The sequence below is a fragment of the Cetorhinus maximus genome, chromosome 14 (genome assembly GCF_964194155.1).
Source record: "Cetorhinus maximus chromosome 14, sCetMax3.hap1.1, whole genome shotgun sequence".
Taxonomy (NCBI): Eukaryota; Metazoa; Chordata; class Chondrichthyes; order Lamniformes; family Cetorhinidae; genus Cetorhinus; species Cetorhinus maximus.
This window is the reverse complement of record NC_135892.1, coordinates 31139703-31161118: the sequence shown is the minus strand read 5'-3', so window position 1 is coordinate 31161118 and position 21416 is coordinate 31139703. Positions and strand designations below refer to the sequence as shown.

The 21416-nt window shown below is 42.7% G+C and overlaps 1 protein-coding gene across 6 annotated transcripts in view; it reads left to right on the top strand.

Moving 5' to 3' along the window:
• afdna (afadin, adherens junction formation factor a) overlaps positions 1 to 21416 on the top strand; it is a 234674-nt gene that overhangs the window by 171504 nt on the left and 41754 nt on the right. For all 6 annotated transcript variants that reach the window (XM_078556748.1, XM_078556746.1, XM_078556744.1 and 3 more), the window contains 3 exons: positions 10712 to 10777; positions 18007 to 18080; positions 18613 to 18731. In XM_078556748.1, coding sequence (XP_078412874.1) covers positions 10712 to 10777; positions 18007 to 18080; positions 18613 to 18731 — 259 coding nt within the window. The remainder of the gene's footprint in view (positions 1 to 10711; positions 10778 to 18006; positions 18081 to 18612; positions 18732 to 21416) is intronic.

Genomic DNA, 21416 nt, shown 5'->3' with positions numbered 1-21416 from the left:
GTGGTGAAAATTTGTTGGCTTATTCACCTCTTCCATAACACAACTTGCCCTTTCTTATCTGTCATTGTTATTAAGCTGTACAAGAAGTAAAGTTGGATGCCCTTTCTCTTAAAATCAATTACTGCTGTTTTGTATTTGATGAATGTGTGGTTTTGCTATGTACCAATTTTTGACTACTTAATAAGTGCTTCATCTTTACAAAGTTTTGGATGTGTCGCTGCCAGTGGGTGACTCGCTCATATTGACACTGAGACTTGCCTTCAGAAAATCACAAAAGGTTAACAAAAATCAGTGCTTGGTGCATCGTGTTTTTAGATAAACAACCATAGGGAAAACTCTCTGGGTGACAATGGTTGCTTGTTGGATACAGAAGCAGAAAATCTGTTTCTGGTTGTCGCATTTTATTTTTGAGTTCAGTAGAATCCTGTTATGCTGATGCTTAGTGATCAGTCACTTAACAAAAAATCTTCTTTCAAAAATTTCAACCCATTGATGCATCAGTTTAGTGATTAGTGCAGTTTGGTTAATGGGATCACTTCAGTGATATTTCTCAATTGTTGAAGCACAGTCGCCTCAGTTGTAATGCGTAACCAATGGGCTTTAAAAAGTTGGCAACTCAAAAATATAACCCTATGAAATATCAACAAATAATTATGCCAAAGTTGCAGTGGAATGATGTTTTATTGTAACTTAATCTGTGGGTGCATTGAGTACAGCTGTGCATGTAATACATGTTCCTCTGACTTCTCATCTTTTGATTTCAGTGGAAGAAAAATTCATGGGTGGTGCATTTGCTACTTCCCATCATGCTTGCTACTGCCATTGTACACCTGGAAAATTGAAGTTGATATTCATTAGCTTGTATAGAAAGTGGAAAACACATACAATACAAATACTGAATGTTGGAAGGTCTATTGTTGGGCATGTTGTCCATGAAAAATTTGATTTTTTTGACATTTCATGGAGTGCACTCTGGAATCTAGATATCAGTCTATTTACTTGCCTGTCTACATGATGCCCAGGTATAAGCTGTGCCTTGTAAATTGGGAGGCATCTTTCTCCAGCTGAGAACTGCTATGGGACATGAAATGTGGTACAGTTGCTGTTGCTATCTGTCTTTAAGAGCTGGTTAGTTCTACCTTGTTGCCCAGGTGCTTGCAGGAGTACTTTCTGCAGTAGTATTCGGAAGGTACTGAGGGCACTGGCAGCACTGTGCTCTTCTGCGCCTCAAAGGATATGTTCTTGTGAAACTATATTTCACATCTGCACTTTGAAGCCATAGTTAGTAAACTGCAAACACTTGGGTTAAGGTAGATTGCATGACTGCTGGTTTTTCATTTTGGTAGCATCCTTCATTCCTGACTTGTCAAAATCACATCTCACTTGCAGACAAATACTATGTTTAATCTGAGTGGAATGGCTGAGCAGGATGTGAGCACTTTGCTGCTTTGTTGAAGGTATCATTGACCTTGCTGATTTTTGCATCACAACCGCAGAACATATGGACATTGAATTCAAATGATGACTCTATTTATGAAAATGAAATGTTGACAGTTGGCATGTATGCTACAGTAAACAGAATATCAGCATTATATTTATCTTTTGCTTCAAATAATTTTCAATTGAAAATTGCTAAATGACAAAATATATACAACATGAGTTAAAGGTGAAAGTTTGAAAAGCCTGAAATATATGTAATTTGTAGCCAATTCCCAATAACTCTTCAAAAATATTGAGTTTTGGTAATTTAATCTCCCAGAAAGTCCAAATTGTCATTATCTCGTCCATTGGCACAGCTGTGTCCATAACAAAGAAAATATTGAGAGAGCCCAACTCATGTATATGTGCAATTTTCCCTTCATGTGAGCTTACAACGTCACTGCTAGCACATAAAAAAGGCAAGAGAGCAACACACAACACCTTAATAAGACCACAAGACATAGGAGCAGAAGTAGGCCATTCGGCTCATCGAGTCTGCTCCGCCATTCAATGAGATCATGGCTGATCTGATAATCCCCAACTCCACTTTCCTGCCTTTTCCCCATAACTCTTGATTCCCTTACTGATTAAAAATCTGTCTATCTCAGCCTTGAATATACTTAATGACCCAGCTTCTACAGTCCTCTGTGGTAATGAATTCCACAGATTGACTACCCTCTGAGAGAAGAAACTCCTCCTCCTCTCTGTTTTAAGTGGGGGCCCCCTCTGAGATTATGCCCTCTGGCCCTAGACTCTCCCACAAGGGGAAACAACCTCTCAGCATCTATCCTGTCAAGACCCCTAAGAATTTAATATGTTTCAATAAGGTTGCTCTCATTCTTCTAAACCCCATTGAGTACAGGCCCAACACACTCAACTCTCCTCATAAAATCCCTCCATCCACGGGATCAACCTAGTCTCTGGATTGCCTCCAATGCTGGTATATCTTTCCTTAGATAAGGGGACCAAAATTGTTCACAGTATTCTAAGTGTGGTCTAACTAGTGCCTTGTGTAGTTTTAGCAAGACTTCCCTATTTTTATACTCCATTCCCTTTGAAATAAAGGCCAACATTCCATTTGCCATCTCTATTACCTGCTGAACTTATATGCTAGTTTTTTGGGATTCATGCACAAAGACCCCCAAATCCCACTGTGCTGCAGCTTTCTTCAGTCTTTCTCCATCTAAATAATATTCAGCTCCTCTATTCTTCCTGCCAAAGTGCGTAACCTCACACTTTGCCACATTATATTCCATCTGCCACGTTTTTGCCCACTCACTTAACCTGTCTGTATCCCTCTGTAGAACCTTTGTGTCATCCTCACCACTTGCCTTCCCACCTATTTTTGTGTCATCCGCAAACTTGGCGATAGTACATTCATTTCCCTCATCCAAGTCATTAATATATATTGTAAATAATTGTGGCCCCAGCACTGATCCATGTGGCACTCCACTAGTTACAGGTTGCCATCCTGAAAATACCCCCTGTAGCCCAACTCTCTATCTTCTATTAGTTAGCCAATCCGCTATCCATGCTAATATCCAACACCATGGGCTCTTATCTTAAGTAGCCTTATGTGTGGTGCCTTATGTGTGGTACCTTATCGAATGCCTTTTGGAAATCCAAATATATTACATCTACTGGTTCCCCTTTATCTATCTTGCATGTTACCACCTCAAACAATTCTAATAAATTTGTTAGGCATGATTTCCCCTTCATGAAGCCATGCTGACTCTGCTTGATTATATTATGTATTTCTAAATGCTTTGCTATTACATTCTTTATAATAGACTCCAACGTTTTCCCAATGACAGATGTTAGGCCAACTGGTCTATGGTTACCTGTTTTTTTTTTTTGTCTCCCTCCCTTTTTGAATACATTGGCAGTTTTCCAATCCTCTGGGACTTTTCCAGAATCTAAGGATTCTTGGAAGATTACTACCAGTGCATCCACTATTTCTGCAGCCATTTCCTTTAATATCCTAGGATGCAACCCATCAGGTCCAGGTGACTTATCGGCCTTTAGGCCCATTAGTTTCCCTATTACTTTTTCTATAGTGATAGTTATTGCATTTATTTCCCCCCCCCCCCGCAAAACCCCCCACTTTTGCCCCATGATTATTTAGTACTTTTGGTATGCTATTAGTGTCTTCTACCGTGAAAACTGATACAAAGTAATTATTCAACTCCTCTGCCATTTCCTGGTTCCCCATTATTATTTCCCCAGCCTCATTCTCTAAGGGGCTTATATTGACTTTGGCCTCTCCTCTTTTTTTATATATTTAAAGAAGCTCTTACTTCCGTTTTTATATTACTTGCTAGTTTACCCTCAAAAGTTATTTTCTCCCTCTTCATTATTTTTTTGGTCACCATTTGTTAGTTTTTAAAACTTTCCCAATCCTCTGGTTTACCACTAATCTTTGCCATATTGTATGTTTTTTCTTTCACTTTGATCCAATCCTTAACTCCCTTGGCTAGCCATGGTTGGTTTAATCCCCTTTCTACAATCCTTCTTCCTCACTGGTCTATATATTTGTTGTGAGTCATGAACTATTTTCTTAAACGTCTGCCATTGTTCATCAACCATCTTTTCTGCCAAACTCCTTTCCCAGTCCTCTATAGCCAACCCTGCCCTCACTCCATTGTAATTACCCTTATTTAAGTTTAGCACAGATGTTTCCCAGCTAAGTTTCTCACTCTCAAACTGAATGCTAAATTCCACCATGTTATAGTCACTGTTTCCTAGGGATCTTTTATTCTGAGATCGTTTATTAAACCTGCCTCATTACACATTACCAGATCCAAAATAGCCTGATCCCTGGTTAGATTCACAACATATTGTTCTCGGAAACTATTCTGAATACACTCTATGAATTCTTGCTCATGGCTACCTCTGCCAATTTGATTTTCCAAATCTACATGGAGATTAAAGTCACCCATGATTAATATACTACCTTTTTTACATGCCCTCATTATTTCCTGATTTATTCTCTGCCCGACAGCATAGTTATTGTTAGGAGGCCTATAGACTACTCCCACCAGTGTCGTCTTCCCCATGTTATTTCTTACCTCCATCCATATGGATTCCAAATCTTCCGATCCAAGATCATTTCTTGCAATCGTACTTATTCCATCTCATTCTAACAAAGCTACCCCACCACCATTTCCTTCCTGCCTGTCCTTTAGAAAAGTCACATACCTCTGAATATTTAGTTCCCAGCTTTGATCTCCTTGTAACCATGTCTCCATAATGGCTATAAAATCATACCCCCTAATCTCCATTTGTGCCGTTAATTTATTTATTTTGTTCGGAATATTACGTGCTTTTAAGTAAAGAGCCATTAATTATGCCTTTTTACTATTTTTTCCCCCTTTGATGCTATTTGCTGCTGCGTTTTTTATGTTTGTACAATCTGTCCCTTCCTGTCACACTCTGGGTATCATTACCTAAGTGGTTGCCTTGCAATGCCACCATATCCTTTTGCTTTGTAAGCCTACTTTTCCCCTCTGAAGAAGCCCCCCTCCCCCTTCTATTTAATACTTTACAGGCTCTGAAGGCAGCCATTTCCATGCATAGACCAGGAACAGGGAATGTGAAAAAAAAGCGATGTTCAGTCATTGCAATGAATAAAAAAGGAATGGAGAATGAAACAAAACCAAATGTCAATGGATGTAATCAGCCTTCCTAAATCTAGGAAACTTAATGCACGCACAGAAGACTAATACCCCTGAATTGCTTAAACATTCACTCCCTCCACCACCAATGCAATGTGGTTTATTTGGGCTTGAGGGCCACTTAACACATTTTGTGAGCTATTAAGGTCTGCACACGCACACAAAATTAATTATGCTAACAGCTACCATTAACATCTGTTATGACATTGATGAAGAACCCTTCACGTTAATTGATGTCAGTTATTAACATGCTAAGATACAGGTTTACCCAAAACTTACCTTAGCCATATATTATACCATTATTAAAACTGCTTACTTGTCAACTGCTGTAAAAGTTTGTAAAACAAAAGAAAACTGAACAATTATAAACTTTCAAAAGATGTCATTTTAACAAATTATAAATGAGAAACAAATCACATACCAACAATCAAACAACTGCTATAAAATATTCTAACAGCACATTATAAATGTGATTGTTGCCAGATGAATGAAAATATTTGATAGACTCAGTAACCAATAAATAATCTACTTATGCTATACTAGCACTTTAAAAAAAACTCTTCAGTTAAATCTGTTCCAGTGCTCAACATAAAGTCAGCAAGAACCAGGAGACAGTAAGTCATGTTGTAAATCAGCATGTTATTCTCAGTGCTGCTCCATCTGTGTTCCCCTCCCCTCTCCTGGCAGCTGTGCTCCGTTTCTAGCTTGCAAAAAGCTGGCATCTGGTCACCATTCATTGGCTTATCTCGGACCACTTCTTGTGATCATTCATTAAAGTCCCTCTAAACAGGTAAAAGCAGATAGTCTGGTTTTCTTTTCCCCTCAATCTCCAATTCTTAACACAAGTACTTAAGTAATCGTTATAAAGCAATGCAGCTCAAGGACAATATGTGGCCCATGGGCCATATTTGCCCAGCCCTGACCTACCAGTATAGACCGCAGACACATGGGAACATCAAAACCTACATGCCATGCACTATCCTGGCTTGGAAATGTATCACAGTTTCTACCTTGTCACTTGGTCAAATTTCTGGAACTCCCTTCAGCCTGAAACAATAACTTTCTCTCTCCACAGATGCTACCAGACCTACTGAGTAATTCCAACATTTTCAGTTTCATTTCAGATTTCCAGCATCTGCAGCATTTTCATGTTTTCAGCATCTGCAGTATTTTGCTTTTGCAAAAAATTATCAATCTCAGTTCTGAAATTGTCAATTGATTAAGCCTCCACAGCATTTTGGAGGAGAGTGTTCCAGATTTTCGTAACCTTTGTATAAAGAAGTACTTATTAGCATTACTCCATGAGCAGCCTAGCTCTAATTCCAAGGTAATGCCCAATTGTTCTGGACTTTTAACAGAGGAAATAGTTTTTCTCAATTGCCATATAAAACCCTTTAATAATAAGTACCTCACACCATTGGGCAAGATTTTCACCTCGGTGTGCAGGCGACATGCACGAGCGTGAAATAGTGCACGATATTTCGGTCAGCGGGCATGGGTGAGAGCTGGCAGCACGCCTGCTGACAATTAAGAGGGCTATTAAGCCCATTAATCAACTAATTAAGTAGAATTTTTCGCTGCCTGTCCAACCTTACGGCTGGCGGGCAGGTGAACAGGCTAGGTGGCCTTTGCGTTTTTTGCGAAACCTTATCCATGAGCGGGATGAGGTTTCCAACAATGACTGAAAAAACAATAAACATTTTTTAAAATTCATTTTTCACATGTCCCTGTTCATATTCCTTATTTTTCGAATCTTTATTTTTCATTTTAAAAATCTTCAGCTCCCTGAGGCAGCTCTGTGCCTTCAGGGAGCTTTCAGTGAGCGCACCCCCACGAATGCGCAAACATCAGCACTCACGCTCCTCCCGCCCCCACCTTGGCAGCACTGAGGCTCCCAGCACATGTTTCACACTAGCTGGCTGTTAATTGGCCAGCCAGTGTGAAATCACGGTTAGGGCCCGATCGCGGGCAGCAGACCATTTCGCGGCTGGTCCCTGCCCACCCACCGCGCCCACCTGACGAGGGGAAAATCCTCCCCAATATCTTCCATTATGCAAGGTTCTGGGTAACACCCCTGTTCTTGGTGGTAGGGGATGCTGGTTTGGAAGGCGTTGTCAAAGAAGCCTTGTGTAATCAGTCTTCATATTTTAAACCCCTTTAACCCCAGTATCCTTCTGGGGAATCTGCATCGCACCTTCTTCAATATGCCATTCCTGCAGTAGTGTGGCCCAAACTGAATGTATTACACCCAGTGAGATCTAATTAGGGCTCTGTATAGCTATAACATACCAAACATTCCATTAGCTTTTGTACCTACCCTCCAGCTTTGAGTGATTAGTGTACATGGACCCCTAAATCTCTCATCCAGAGTTCTTAACATCTCACCAGGTAGGAAATACTCTGTGTAGCTTGGGACTGAGTTGAATGACCTCATACTTTCCCATATTAACTTCCATTTTTTTTTACCTAATCTGTCAATGTTCCTTTGCAACTTTGTGCTCCCATCTACACTATTTACTGTGATGCCTGTTCCTCTTGTTCCACTTGTGGTGCAGGTGGCCACATCTTCCCTGGCCTATCTTTAAGCGGCTGAGGGTTGTCCAATTTTCCTGTGGAAGGTTGACTCTGGCCATCCAAGTCAATCATTGCTCATATACTGAACTTCTGCCCTGAGAGATCCATCACTGGCCTGGTGAGAGATTGCAGAGCTCTGAGATTCAGAGGGATCTGGGTGTCCTAATGCATGAATCACAAAAGGTTAGTATGCAGATATAGCAAGTTATTAGGAAAGGTAATAGAATGTTATAGTTCATTGCGAGGGGAATTGAATATAAAAGTAGGGAGATTATGTTTCAGTTTTACAGGGCACTGGTGAGACCATACCTGGAGTACTGTGCACAGTTTTGGCCTCCTTATTTAAGGAAAGATGTAAATGCATAAGAAGCAGTTCAGAGAGGTTCCCTAGGCTAATAACAGGAATGTGCAGGTTGTCTTATGAGGAAAGGTTGAACAGGTTAGGCTTGTATCCACTGGAATTTAGAAGAATAAGAGGTGACTTGATCGAAACCTTTAAGATCCTGCGGGGCCTTGACAAAGCGGATGTGGAGAGGATGTTTCCCCTTGTGGGAGATTCTGGAGCTAGGGGTCACAGTTTAAAAATAAGGTGTCGCTCATTTAAGACGGAGATGAGGAAACATTTTTTCTAAGGGTCGTGAGTCTTTGGAACTCTGTTCCTCAAAAGGCAGTGGAAGCAGGGTCTTGGAATATTTTTAAGGCAGAGTTAGATAGATCCTTGATTAACAAGGAGGTGAAAGGTTATAGGGGGCAGGTGGAGGTTACAGTCAGATCTTATTGAATGGCAGAGCAGGCTTGAAGGGCTGAGTGGCCTACTCCTGCTCCTAGTTCATATGTTCGTATGTATCGCAGTCGTTCACACTGTGTCAGCTGAAGCCATTGAATGGATTATTAATCTCAACATCAAACACTAACTGCTTCCCCAGGCATTCGAATAAAACAAACACCATGGGCTGAATCTTCAGCTTGGCGAGCAGGGGCTGGGCCTGCTCGCTGAGGCGTAAAATGATGGGAGGTGACATCGGGCGTGCATCCCGATGTCACTGCGCGTCGTTTAGATTTTCAGTTCGGCGGGCGCGCAACCAAGCCGGCTGTGTGCCAGCCGAACTGTCAAAGGTCTGTTAAGGCCATTAATTACCTAATTAGGTAAAAGCTGCCCATCCAACCTTAAGGTTGGCGGACAGGCGAAGAGCCCAGGCGGACTTCACATTTTCATGGAACCTCATCTACGGGTGGGATGAGATTTCATGAAGGGTTTATAAATTAAATACATTTTTTCATTAAAGTTCATTGACATGTCCCAGCTCATGTGACACTGTCACATGAGGGGACATGTCTTAAATTTTTTTTTCTTTAAAGTTTTAAAAATTTTCATAATCTCCCTGAGGCACCTCTGTGCCTCAGGGAGGTTTCTGCGCGAAGGAGCGCACTCCCGACTTAGGGAACGCCCACCCGCATAGGGAGCGCACAGCGCTTCTGGGTGCGCGTCACACTGGGCGGACCTTAATTGGCCCGCCCACATAAAATGACGGCGCGGACCTGACTGGGGACGCCGATTGGGCCTGCGCCCACTCCGGCACAGACGGGGGTGAGGGTGGGCTCAACGGGGAGCGAATTCTCTCCCTTGTTACCTAATTTAGTGTCGTCAGCAAACTTAGATAATTCTCACTTCAAGTCATTTATAGATATAATGAAAAGCTGAGGTCCCAAATCAGATCCCTGGGGCACCACTGGTCACATCTTGCCAATTCGTGCACATGCCCATTATCCCTTCCCTATGCCTCCTATCTTGTAACCAATTTCCTATCCAAGCTCATAGATTGTCTTCCAATTCCATGCGTGCTCATTTTGTCAAACCTTGCTCAATCACTCTGTTCCTAATAACAGATTCTAGTAACTTGCCCCACAAGTGACATTAGGCTAATGGACCTATAATTTCCTACAGTCAACTTAGTGTTAACTTTGTTTCTCTCTCCACAGATGCTGCCTGACATGCTAACTATTTTCTGTTTGTATTTCAGATTTCCAGTAGCCACAGTATTTCGATTCTCTATAATTTCCTAGTTTGTCTCTCCTACCCTTAACAAATGGAGTGACCTTGCCAGTTTTCTGATTCAAGGGGACAATTCCTGCATCAAGAGCTTTAGAAGATTGTGACTAATCTTTCAAAATCAAAAGCAAAATCTATTGCTTTTATAAAGCCCTGAGCTGGAAACAATTAGGTCCTGGGGATTTATCTATCGTTAATGTCTAGTTTCTGCATCACCATTTTTTTAAACTTGTATTGAATCTAGGATTAGGATTGTCTTTTATCTCTGGTACTACATCCAGATGTTGAGTACCAATGCAATACCACTACAGTGGCTTAGTGGTAATGTCACTAGATTAGTAATCCAGAGGCCCAGGCTAACACTTTGGGCTGATGGCTTCAAAAGCCACCATTGCAGCTGGTGGAATTTAAATTCAATTAATAATTCTGGAATTGAAAACTAGTCTCAGTAATGGTGACCATGATCCTATCATCATTTGTCACATGTCCTTTAGGGAAGGAAATCCATAATATCCTTTAGGGAAGGAATCTTCCATCCTTACCTGGTCTGGCCTACGTGTGACTCCAGACCTACAGTAATATGGTTGACTTTCAGCTGCCCTCTGAAATGCCAAGGGAAATTAGGGATGGGCAACAAATGCCAACCTTGCAGTGGCACCCACATCCCATGAAAAAATAAAGGAAAAATATTTACAAGTCAGCCATTTCCTGATTTCCAATTGTAATATCGTCTGTAATACCCTCTTAAGGAGCCCACTTTACTCTTAACCACCAGCAATATTTCAGAAGATTCAAAAAAAATAGTTCAGATGCTCCACATCAGTTTGATCTTATAAATGTCTGTTGATTATTGAAAGTAGGTTAGCATGATTTAGCTCTTAGAGACATTTTGTTCAGATATTTGATACTGATGATCTATTTTCAATGTCCTCAGGGTGCGGGACAGGATAAGCTCGGAATCTATGTTAAATCTGTTGTGAAAGGAGGAGCTGCAGATTTGGTAGGTAGACTTCATTCATTCCTATTTTGATTAAGCAGAAATGTCCTATATGTTGAAGCACGAGAACTGGTGCAAGTAATATTGTTGGTTAAGTGAGATGTTTTGTCCGTTGTTTTTTGTTAAAGGGAGAAACATGTATATTGTGCAAATAAATGTTGTCATTGTAAACTTGAGTTCTGTAAATTTACATGAAATCTGTTTAGATAATCTACTTCAGCTGCTATTTGGTATATGAAATGTTAAACTAAGACCCTGTCTGCCTTGAGCATAACAGGTTCCATGACATTATTCAAAGAAGTGCAGCGGAGTTCTTGTGTTCTGGCCCACTTGCATCTGTCAACCAACATCGCTTTGGGGGGTGTGGGGAGCAACAAATATTTAGTTGGTCATTTGTCCCTCTTGCTGTTTGTGACCTTGCTGTGTGCAAGTTAGCTCCACATTTTTCTACATTTGAAGTGTGGTCATTGCTGAAAAGTACTTTAGTGTGATGCATGTTGAGATGCCTGCGGTTGTGAAAACTATTTAAATGCAAAATCTGTCTTTAGTAAATAAATGTTTAGAAATGCTTATTGAACCCTAAATACTGTTTCACTAAATTGCTGTGGATAAATTTAATCAGTTCCTAATTAAGTATGTTTTTACCGTGTTCATGAAAATGGCACTTAAAATGAGAAAAGGCACATGCAGGTCATGAAATTCAATATAAATTTGGAGAGATTTAGACACTTACGGACTAGTTTAAAAATGCAGGTGTTTACAAAATAATTGTCTCATTCTATTGAAACTAAAATTGTAAAAATTGGATTATGCTATTACTTTATTTTCCTTTCACTTTTCTCATGACTTTAAAACCTCACTATGAAGAGCAATGCCATCAATAAAATGGAAAAGTAAATCTAGTTATCAGTTGAGATCATGTAAATGTTTGTGAAAGAATTCCATCATTTCTCACCATCTATCAAACCTAAAGCAAAATTTCTGAAAAGCCTAGGGTGGAATCGCCCATGCCCACTGGCATCGGGTGTGTTCAGTGGCGAGATAGCTAAAAATTGGTTTCACAATGTCGTGAAACCAGTTTGCGATTGTCAGCTCCACCCGCCGATGGGCCACGTTTCCCACCACCGGACATCAGGAACTTCATTGTAATTCATCTGCATATCATTATAAGCCCAGCCTGCCAGAATCATTCCCCCCCCACCCACCGCCGGATCGTCTGCCCACCGGACTTGGCTAACTGCACTTGAGAGGAACTTGGAGGTGAGTACACTGTAACATTGTGGAACGGTCGCCTGTTGGACTTCAAGTTTGAGGTGCTTTTGGGGGGTGTGCTGGACAAGGGATGCCCTGTGGTTGAGGTGCATTGTTGTTGGGTGGGGGGGGTGCCAACAAGGGCTGCCCTGCAGTTGAGGCGCATTGGAGGGGGTCAAGGGCCGCCCGGCGGTTGGGGTGGTGAGGGGAGGTGCAAGAGCTGCCTTGCGGTTGAAGGTAACGCACAAACACATGCAGGATGGTGGGGGGACTAGTTGGCAGGTGGGTAAGGGAAGAGGCCACGCATTAGAGAAACCTTGTATAAAGTGACCATTCCTCTGCAGCTGAGAGCTCCAGAACTTTTCACCCCTTGGGCACAGACGGCAAATTAATGACCATTTTAGTGGACTGCAGAACAGTTGGACAACTGGGCACATTGTACAATCTTCTTGCTAAAGCTGGCCATGGAGCAGTCACTGGCGGAGGCGCTCACAGCCCCTTGCAATGTCATTATCCTGGTTTGGACCAGTCTCCGCCATGATTCAAGCTAAAAGTGCAGCCTTGCAGTGCGGGTTTGGAGAATGCCTGCAACTGAGCTGAGAGCACAGCATGCTGTCCAATGGGCAAAGCTGCTGCCAATCAGTCAGGTGGAATGGGCAGAGGTGGCTGGGGTTTCGGGCAGCCATGTAGCACACTAATCTCTGGCCATCCAAGTGGTGGCCAGCACTCTCCAGGAAGCATTAAGGGGCCTTCAGAGTTAACCAAGAGAGGTTCTTAGTACACCCGTGTTAACCTGCACGTCTCTCTACTTCATCCTACAAGAGGAGTACATCAGGATCATGGAGCCTGGTGACTTAGTTGTATGCCTCAAATGTACGGAGAGTGAAGACAACGGATAAGAGAGCGACTGAGGTGCCTGGCTGCGCAGGTGGAGGAGTAGCACCCTCTGGAAGAAGGGGCGGTTGGGGCTCCCGCACACGTCACTGAAGAGCCACAGTGAGCCGTCACTGGTCGGCACCTAGCTGGACCCAGGGTGTATAGATGCCGCCCTTCATTCCTGCAGTTGACCGAGAACCAGTGTAGCCTAGGACTGCACATATCTAGGGAATTGGTCAGTCACATCTGCCAGCTACTGCAGGATTTGGCACCACGGGGACCTGGAGGGCATTCACTGCCAGTGGCCGTGAAAGTGACCATGGCACTCTATTTCTAAGCCAGTGGAGTCTTTCAGGACTCCACAGGTGACCTCTGTGGGATATCACAAGCCTCCACCCACAAATGCACCCATGAGGTCATAGGTGCCATTCTTTGTGCAATTTTGTGCATTTTGCCCAGGACCAGGACAGCTAGGGTGCAAGAGCGATTCTATTTGCCCAGATCTCAGGCTTCCCACAGGTGCAGGGTGCCATTGACTGCATTCACATGGCACTCAGACCTCCATCGCAACGCTCAACTGTGTAAACTGTAAGGGATTCAGTTTGCTGAATGTGCAGCTGGTGTGTGACCACCAGAAACACATCCTGCAGGTCTGTGCATGGTTTCCAGGGAGTGTACATGGCTCCTACATTCTCAATCAGTCACAGATCCCTGATGCCTTCCAGGGTCCACAGAAGCTACAGGGATGGTTCCTCAGAGACCAGGGCTACCCGCAGAGGCTGTGGCTGATGACACCCGTGCGGCGGCCTCAGACTTCAGCAGAATGAAGGTATAACAAGGCTCGTGCTTCAACTCACAACTTGGTGAAGCAGCTCGAAGGCGACGATGACGGGGATGAGGCCCTCATACTGGCCAGGCAAGGCAGGCGCTCGGCCGAAGACAGCTCGCTTGCGCCCTCTGATCGGGGTCATATCATAGAGACACAGCCATGAAACTTTAAAAGTATCTGATCTTTTGTCCACTTTCAGCACCTGACCCCTTCAGGAGCACAGCGTCACTGGTCACAGATGCTGGAGAGATGGGGGCCAGCCCCACCTTAAAGATGCTGAGAGCACACAGAGAGAATGATGGAACAATGTGACACCTGCCCACGACATCCTGGCAGTAATGACGAGCACCGTCAAGGTGCAGGCATCAGTAATGTGTCCAGGGAGTGTAAGGCTGGACCATCACTTTGATCTGAAGGCTGCACAGAACATGGAAGAGGCCCTGGACTGAGTCACCTGCCTTTATCTTGTGCAGAAAGGTTTCACATCTGAGAGTCATGAACACTGCTCATCAGAACAAGGAGCCATAGGCAGGGAGACATTCTTGGGGAGTTTATTGCCAATGGTGAACAGTATGTACAAGTGATTAACACCCATGCCCAGGCTGTGCAATTGCTCCATTGGGCATTGATAGTGTAGTAGTTACGGTACTGGACTGGCAGTTCAGCTGCTATGGGTTCAAATCCCACCATATGTTACTCAAAAGAGTTACATCATCTTAACTTTCCTAACCCTGCTGCTACGTCTTGGTGCTCCCCAGCCATCCACAGCAGAGGTGGAGGCAGCCTGTGATGACCTTGGTGTGCGTCCTCTGGAGGGCTGAGACTTGGAGGGCCTTGGCCTGCTTTTGTGGTCCTTCTGTGGCAGTGGCACTCTCCTCGGCCTGTGGAGCTGGAGCTGCTGAGGTCACAAGAAGAGGGGACTCAAATGGGCCGGACACTCCCAGAATCACCTGGATGGATGGCCCCAGGGGATATACCTGCTGACCCTCCTCCCTGTGGGTGCCCAAAGGCCCCATGGCTGACTCCTTGAGGAATAGGGGTAGCTGGAGTGAAATGGACCCGCACCCCTCTTGTGTACACACTGTTGGAGGCCAACTATGGCATCAGCGATGGAGGTCAGCCTGCATAGCAGTGCAGGAGCGATGTTCTGGACCAAGGTCTCCATGGCAGTCACCACCCTACCAGTGTTGACCTTGGTGCATTGGCATGTCTGCACGATCACCTCAGCCTGAAATTGGATGGACTCCTCCATCACGCCTTTCAATCTGGGGAGTGCAGCGGACATCCCTTCCTGATGTTCCCGAGATTGCCTGTGCATCTCCAGCAACTGTGACATGACCGAGTCCAGAAGCTCATCATCTGACTCGGACTCTGCAAAGTTCTGGCATCCAGCAGTCCTCCGGGTGACAGACACCTGGGAAATCCCTGCCGCCACCTGCTGCGGATCAGGCAATGCAATGTGCTCACCAGATTGTGATCCCAAGGCTACTGTGAAGCTAGGTCCTACCGAAGTGTGAGAGTCTGCGCTGGTGGAGGGTGTGGTAAGCGCTGTGATGGGACTTCAAGGAGGGTGCCTCCAGATTCCTCTTCAGAGGTTTCTTCAGGGCTAGATTGGAGGCCCTGGGTCGTGGACTCCATCAGCTATTTCCCAGATGTGCCTGCGAAAGCAAGGGGAGATAATTAGTGCATGGCAGTGGCCTGTGAAACAGGATATTTCACTCCCAACTTGGTTATCTGATGGATGTTGCACTGCTGGATCCTCACTTGGAGCACCACTGACCCCACCGTCAGCACGGGAATGGTCCAGATCCTTGCCAGCCAGCTGGATGGCTCTGTTTTCAAAGTCTGTGAGGACCTTGATTTCAGTCATTCCTCCACTGGTCAGTGACCTCTTCCCCTTGTGTGCCAGCTTGTTCTGATGAATAGAGATGCAGAGAGTGTAAGCAGGATGCTTGCCAGGCCAGATGATAATTATAAAAACAAAAAGCTAAAAGCTACTGCGGATGCTGGAAATCCAAAACAAAAACAGAATTACCTGGAAAAACTCAGCAGGTCTGGCAGCATCGGTGGAGAAGAATGATAAGTATGCCTGGCCTGTGTAGGTGGTGAGTGGTCCCATGGATGGGATGAGTGACCTAGCAGAATGGAGGAATGGAGATTCATCCTGTTACGGCAATGGGTGGAAGTCCTCTTTTGAAGGGAGTTGGCACTGACTGCCACCGCCTCCCAAACTGGATTAGTGAGGTTGCTGCCCATCCTGCGGCCAGAGTGGGGTAGAGGACATCACGGCGAGCCTCCACTGCATCCAAAAGGCACTCGAAGGGCGTGTCATTGAACCTTGGGTCTGCAGTCTTTTTGCCTTTCAGGGCCATGTCTTCTTTGCAGCAGTCATGGGCTGGAAGCACGGAGACCTGTGCGTGTACTTTAAATATGGCGCCCCGGATGTTGAAGTGGTAAGGCTATGGCGTAGCTGGCGAATGAAAGCCCACCCGCCATGGAAACGGCATGTTTCCTGGGAATGCATAATTAATGTGGCGGGATGATACTGTGTGAAAAGCCGCCGTTGTGGATAAAACATCGTTTTACTGCCTGCTGCCGCACTTGGTGCAAATCTGGGGCGATTCCGCCCATAGTCTTTCACTACATATTTATGCTGTTATTTTTAATATTCTTTCCAGTAATATTGTTGTTCCAGCTAAGTGTTACTTTCTAAAATTGAAGTTACTGTTTTTTAGCCCTACCTTCACAGTTGCATTCTCAGTCAGATAATTGAAGATTATGCAAAATTCAATTTGAAGGTAAAAATACTAATTTATTTGATGCAAGAGGGCATGCTTCCATCTGAAAAAGCACTTAGATGGCTGAGGTTACTGTGACGCATAGATAATGTAGCTAATTTCCTTTTTTTACTGAGGCTTGAAAACATGCTTGAGCTAGAGTAATACTACAATGAACATTTAAGTACAATGGAACAACATGTTTTAATTTTGCACATCTATACTCACTGTTTTGTGATTTTAAGCATAATGTTTTATACTCCTTTTTCCTGAAATAGCCCCTTTAACCATTAAGCTGTCAGGCTCCAAGAATTTTGTCCAGTAAACACTTGCAGTAGTTTTACTTTTAGAGATTCCAAAAGGCCTGATTATTATTAAGGTGAATGGCATTAATCTCATAAATTTTGTACATGAGACATTAACATTATCACTTGGGAAAGGTGTCAGGTATTGGTGAAGCTGCTCAGCAACAACGCTGCTCAGCAACAAGGCTTGAGTGTATAAAATAATCCAAAAGAATAATTATAACTTGAGACAATTTTGTTTTAATTTTATACCTTGTTTTATAGTTTTGCATGTGTGAAAATTAGACTGCAGTGTTTCAGAACTTTTGCTGGACTTCCTTGGCACTTCAGAAGTCAATGAAAAAAGATGAAACAAGAACGAAACTGAGTGTCAACAAAGGAAAGGGGAGGAAAGATTAGCTAGGGTAGTCACTCTGCATCAGGGTGGCCAATTATTTGAGCTGGAGAACCATTTAATAAACTTTAGTGAGCTGTTCAGGGGCTGCATGCATAAAATGAATTCTTAACCACCATCAACATTTGTTATAATATTTATTGTACGAGGAACCCTTCATGTCATTCCTATACTAAAGAAAAATGGCATTAATAAACTGTGAATGAACATTTTACAGGTTTACCCAAAATTTACAATCCAGTGATATTATTGTGCCATTATTAAAACTGTAAAACTGGTTACTTGACAACTGCTGTAAAATTTTGTAAAACAAAAAACTTTGAGCGGTTATAAACTTTCAAAAGATATTATTCTAGCAATTACAGATAAGGAACAAATCAGCATGCTATTCTTGATGCTGTTCCATGTGTGCTCCCCTCCCCTCACATGGCAGCTTCAGCATGCAGAAAGCTGACTTCGGTTGACTGACCTTGGACCACTTTTTGTAACCTTCATTGAAGGTCTCTCTGAACAGATAAAAACAGATAATCTGATTTCCTTTTCCTCTTAAAGTGTTAGATTCTCATTGGAAGCATTTAAATAATTGTTGTAATGCAATGCAGCTGAAAGGCTGGATGTAAAGCTCTCAAGGGCCAGATGTGACCCACGGGCATTTGCCTGCCCCACCCCACAAAATTTAGCCTTTTGGAATGAATGATAATTAAACAAATTTATCAATGGGCATATTTTTTTATTCCACCCTAATGCAAAAAACAGGATGCTCTCTAATTAATTGCGACTTTAATTCCTTGTCTCTGCAGGATGGTCGTTTGGCAGCAGGAGATCAGTTACTGAGCGTAGATGGTCGTAGTCTTGTGGGGCTTTCACAAGAAAGGTAATGGGTACTACTGCGGTTTGTCTACTGACTAAATACAATGAAAACTATCAAAGTGGTATTGCCATTTGGAAAATAATTGCAATGGGCAGCTTAAACTATGTGGTCCAAACATTTGAGTTCGTGGTTTGATAGGCATGAAGACAAAATTCCTGACTCCTTGCTAAGATATCAGTTAACAACTACACTTTTCCTTACAGGTAGGAAAAGAGCATTAAAGGGACTGGTATTCCCCCCTACCCCCGCCCCTCCAAGATTGATCTTGCAAACTTCCTAACAATCTGTTAATAGACAGTGGAGGTTAGGGATCAGGTTTAGTCAGAAATTATGCATGCTGTGGATAGACCACGTGGGGAAGAGGTAAAGAATGCAAACTCTCATTTTTAAATTAGGCAGTTTTATTTAAACAAAAAATAGAAGTGTTTTTGTGCAAACCAAATCCCTCAAGCACTTTATCAAATATAATTTCATACACTTTAAAATTACAGCAATTAACATTTAAATTATTAAAAGAAAAGCCTCTTTTTTTCAGGGCTGCAGAACTTATGACAAGAACAGGTTCTGTGGTCACCTTAGAAATAGCAAGACAAGGAGCTATTTACCATGGTTTGGCCACTCTACTCAACCAACCTTCTCCAATGATGCAAAGAGGTAAAAATATTTCTTATATTAGACTCAAGATTCAAGTGCTGTATCAAACATCATCTGAGAGATCATAAAATTGTACATATTGGACAAGTAATATCTTCAGTGACTTTCCTTTACAGCCTCCAGGGGGAAGTAAAACAACTGATGCTATTGATGAACCGGGTATTTTCCTGGTGTAAGAACAAATTGATTCTGATGAAATGGCCACTTATGTCCCAAAACGATTGTTGGACGGAAAGTCAGTTGCTGTGTGAAACAGAGCCATTAGATTGACTGTAATTTTTTAAAAATAATAATTTTTATTCACTTATGGGATATGCCAGTGTTTATTACCCATCCCTAATTGCCCTTGAGAAGATGGTGGTGAGCTGCCACCTTGAATTGCTGAAGTCCATGTGGTGCAGCAAGGGAGTTTCAGGATTTTGACCCAGTGACAGTTAAGGAATGGCAATATATTTCCAAGGCAGGATGGTTAGTGGCTTGGAGGGAAACTTTCAGGTGGTGGTGTTCCCATGTACCTGCTGCCCTTGTCCTTCCGGATGGTAGCGTTCCTGCATTTTGTAGATGGTGTGGACTGCTGCCACTGTTCATCGGTGGTGGAAGGAGTGAATGTTTGTGGAAGGGAAGGTATGATTCTGAGAGTATGACTGTGTCAGGCTGTTACTTGACTAGTCTGTGAGACAGCTCTCCCAATTTTGGTGCAAGCCCCCAGATGTTAGTGAGGAATTGTTTGCAGGACTGCGTTTACCAATGTAGTTTCCAGTGCCTAGGGCAATGCCGCCCAGTTTCATTCCTTTTTATTGACTTTTTAGCAGTTTGATATGTGGCTTGCTAGGCCATTTCAAGGGGGCATTAAGAGTCAACCACATGTGGATCTGGAGTCACATGTAGGCCAGACCAGTTGAAGACGGCAGATTTCCTACTCTAAAAGACATTAGTGAACCAGAAGGGCTTTCACAACAATGGTTTCATATTCATCATTAGACTTTTAATTCCAGATATTTTGCCATGGTGGGAATCGAACCCCCGTTCCCAGATTTCTGGACTACCAATCCAGTGACATTACCACTACTCCACCGCTTCCCCACTAAAAGCATAGTTAGAATATTCCTTTGAGTTCGGATGATACTATATTTCTGATCTTGAGCAAAGTTCTTTTGAAGCAAGCAGTTTATACCTGGAATTATCCACTTAAAATGCAATATATTGAGAGTGGTATTGTGTTTATTATACTTAACAGAGCAGTAGGAAAAGAGATCATGGATGTAATCCTCCATCTGTGTTTCTAATCTTACAATTGTGTTCACTTCGATATTAATCATTATTTCCATTGTTGAATAATTTATTTTTTAATGTGGTTTGTTTTTCCTACAAGCTAGGTAAAAATATTGCATGAATTTGGCAGCAATCTGCTTTAAAATTGTAAGTCACTTATATTTAAAAGGGTAATTTGTTAAATTGGAATCTTAATGAGCCATTCTAAAACACAGCCACAAGATGCAACAGTTACATGTAAATATACAGATGTATTTGTTTATAATTAAGAATTATACGATCAATAGATTTAATATAATCCATATTTTAATTATTTCAACCTCCATTGGGAGTCATTTAGCTGGGGGGAGGGAGGAAGAAGGAAATTAATTAGATACTAAAAGTTTCCCCTGTTCCCTTACTGTAACTTCAAATAAACTTCTCAGGGATTCAAGTTTTCTTTTCTTCTGTCATAAGTATTCACTGCTATTTTCTTGTTTTATTTATAGCTAAACTGTTGTATTCATTTTGCATTTAATTTGAGTAATTCTTGGTGTTTTGCTGTAATATGGTGAGTTTAATTGTAAACAAATAAATTTGGGGCAGAAGTTTGTCCTTAGTGGGGATGCTGAATGGGGGCAGTCAGCACCCCACCGCGATTTTACGCGGGCGAGCCAATTAAGGCCCGCCCAGCGTAGAACGCGGGCAGCAGCGCTGCCTGAGCGGGCAGGGGGGAGGAGGGTGAGTGGGTCTAGCGTGAATTTCGCGAATGAACGCTTCAATCCCCCTGAGGCATGGAGCTGCCTCGGAGATGAAGCGCTGTTTTAAAAAAAAAATAAAGAAAATAAAATGTCATAAAACATGTCCCCTGCAGGGACATGTTTTTAATTCAAGTGTTAAATTTTTATTATTTTTATTTGCTGTAGGAAACCTCATCCCGCCTGTGGATGAGGTTTCCTAAAAAATGCAAAAGCCGCTTGGCCTTTTTGCCTGCCTGCCAAACGTTAGCTTGAATGGGCAGTGAAAAATTCAGGACAATAGTTTACTTAATGGCCTTAATAGGCCTTTTAATTGTTGGCGGGTGCACTTCTGGTTCCGGTGCGTGCTCACTGGACATTGGCACGTTTGGCTGATGTCAACGCGCTTTATTTCACGCTCGGGCGTGTGCCCACACGCCAAGCGTAATTTTCTGCCCTTGGGGTAATTGTTTTGCCCAATTCTTTTTAAAATTGTTATTGTATTACTTTTTCTATTTTAACCAAGTTGAGCAATGCCAGCATCATTCTTAAAAATAAGCCCATTAGCAAGGGATTGGGCTAACAAAGCATCTCCCTTTTGGAAAAAGCTGTAATGGATTGTAATTTATTAATACTGTTCATAATCCTTTTTCACTGCATATCCAATTTTCAAAACTTTAAGAACCATATGCTCCAA